The sequence below is a fragment of the Poecilia reticulata genome, unplaced genomic scaffold, assembly GCF_000633615.1.
Source record: "Poecilia reticulata strain Guanapo unplaced genomic scaffold, Guppy_female_1.0+MT scaffold_155, whole genome shotgun sequence".
Classification (NCBI taxonomy): domain Eukaryota; kingdom Metazoa; phylum Chordata; class Actinopteri; order Cyprinodontiformes; family Poeciliidae; genus Poecilia; species Poecilia reticulata.
Genome location: NW_007615016.1, coordinates 691356 through 692712, shown reverse-complemented (window position 1 = coordinate 692712; position 1357 = coordinate 691356). Strand labels below are relative to the sequence as shown.

The following is a 1357-nucleotide window of genomic DNA, read 5'->3' as shown; positions in this document are numbered from 1 at the left end:
TCCGGGAGGACTGCTAGGTGCGCTGACGCGGTTCTCTACTAGCATATGCATGCGTTTGGAGGATCCGGGTGTCATACCCTCCGCCAGTCCCGAAGGTAAGACAGGAAAACTGTCGGTCTGCATCGTCTCCGCCATGATTTTTCTACACACAGCATCGGCTTCCAACAGCGCATGCGCGGCTGCACACTGGAGGCATTTAGAAAACTSKGCTTCAAAACAATTAAGTAAAAGTCTCCTTTATAACACATCGAGTAAAATATGTGTTACAATGATGCAATTAAGATGTCAGATATTATACCCTTCGAAACATATGAGGGTTATTTAATGTTTTTGCGACTGTAGCTTTAAGAATTGACGTAGTCATGGAAACCATCTTTGATAAAAAACACATTTAAAATGCTATCTTATAACCCCGACATGGCTGGCTCAACATTCTGTAAYCAATAAGCTCGTAAAGTGGACACAYAGGGTCTGAGCCGGTCAGAGRTGATTGGAGAAGTTTCTAGAGCCGGCGACCTTTAGACGGTGCAGACCCTGAACCAGCCACTAGATGGAGACAAATCAGTCAGTTTTTAACTGCGTAGTAGGTCCATCTCTGCATGACTCCAAAATGACATGATTTGGAGTGGCCTAGTCAAAGTCTGACAGTTAATCCAAACAAAGGGCTAGTCTTCCTTCACAATTTGTAAAAGACTGACTGTCAGCTGTGGCAAACAGTTTATGATAGTTGTTGTTGCCAAACTTCACAGAGGACAAGAGAGATAACTAACTTTAACTATGAATATAAAATAACAACACATTATAAATCATGTCATTCTTATTCTGAGTAAAATTRGTTATGTTAGTTTGTTATACAGTTCATCAACCTTTTGGATCCGAATGATTTAGTTCACAAACTAAACTGTAACGACTGACGTGTGTCATGGAGAGGAACATTTCCACTGGTCAGAGAAAAAACCATCCACATGTAATGTGCATATAAATGTTGACTTTATTCTCCAGGTTCTGGTGACATGCATACAAAGTATGTCGATTGGTTTATAAATGACTAAAGTAACATCCAGATTAACGTTCTCTCCTGGCCTGGGGAGGAAAACGCTCAGCACAGAGAAAACGACAGAAAATGTTCTGTTTACAGAAAGCTGCATGTCTGACCTTTGGTTTTCTRACAGCAGCTGTTAGAAAATGTCATTAAAGTTAATGTCTAACAGATTTAAACCTTCTGGCTCTTTTTGTCTTCAGAAGATCAAGAAATTGGGCTCAGATTTCTGGTTATTCACATTTGTTGTGTTTTTACGTGGATTAAACCTAAACTTTCTGCTGCTGATCCTAATATAAACTGTGTGGAACATTTTAT

At 39.9% G+C, this 1357-nt stretch overlaps 1 protein-coding gene across 1 annotated transcript in view; it reads right to left on the bottom strand.

The window, feature by feature from the left end:
- Nucleotides 1-185, bottom strand: part of znf346 (zinc finger protein 346) — a 35234-nt gene extending 35049 nt beyond the window's left edge. Inside the window, exon 1 of the mRNA XM_017303049.1 lies at nt 78-185. Within this exon, the coding sequence (XP_017158538.1) occupies nt 78-135 (58 nt within the window). The 5' untranslated portion in view covers nt 136-185. The remainder of the gene's footprint in view (nt 1-77) is intronic.
- Nucleotides 186-1357: the final 1172 nt, after the last annotated feature.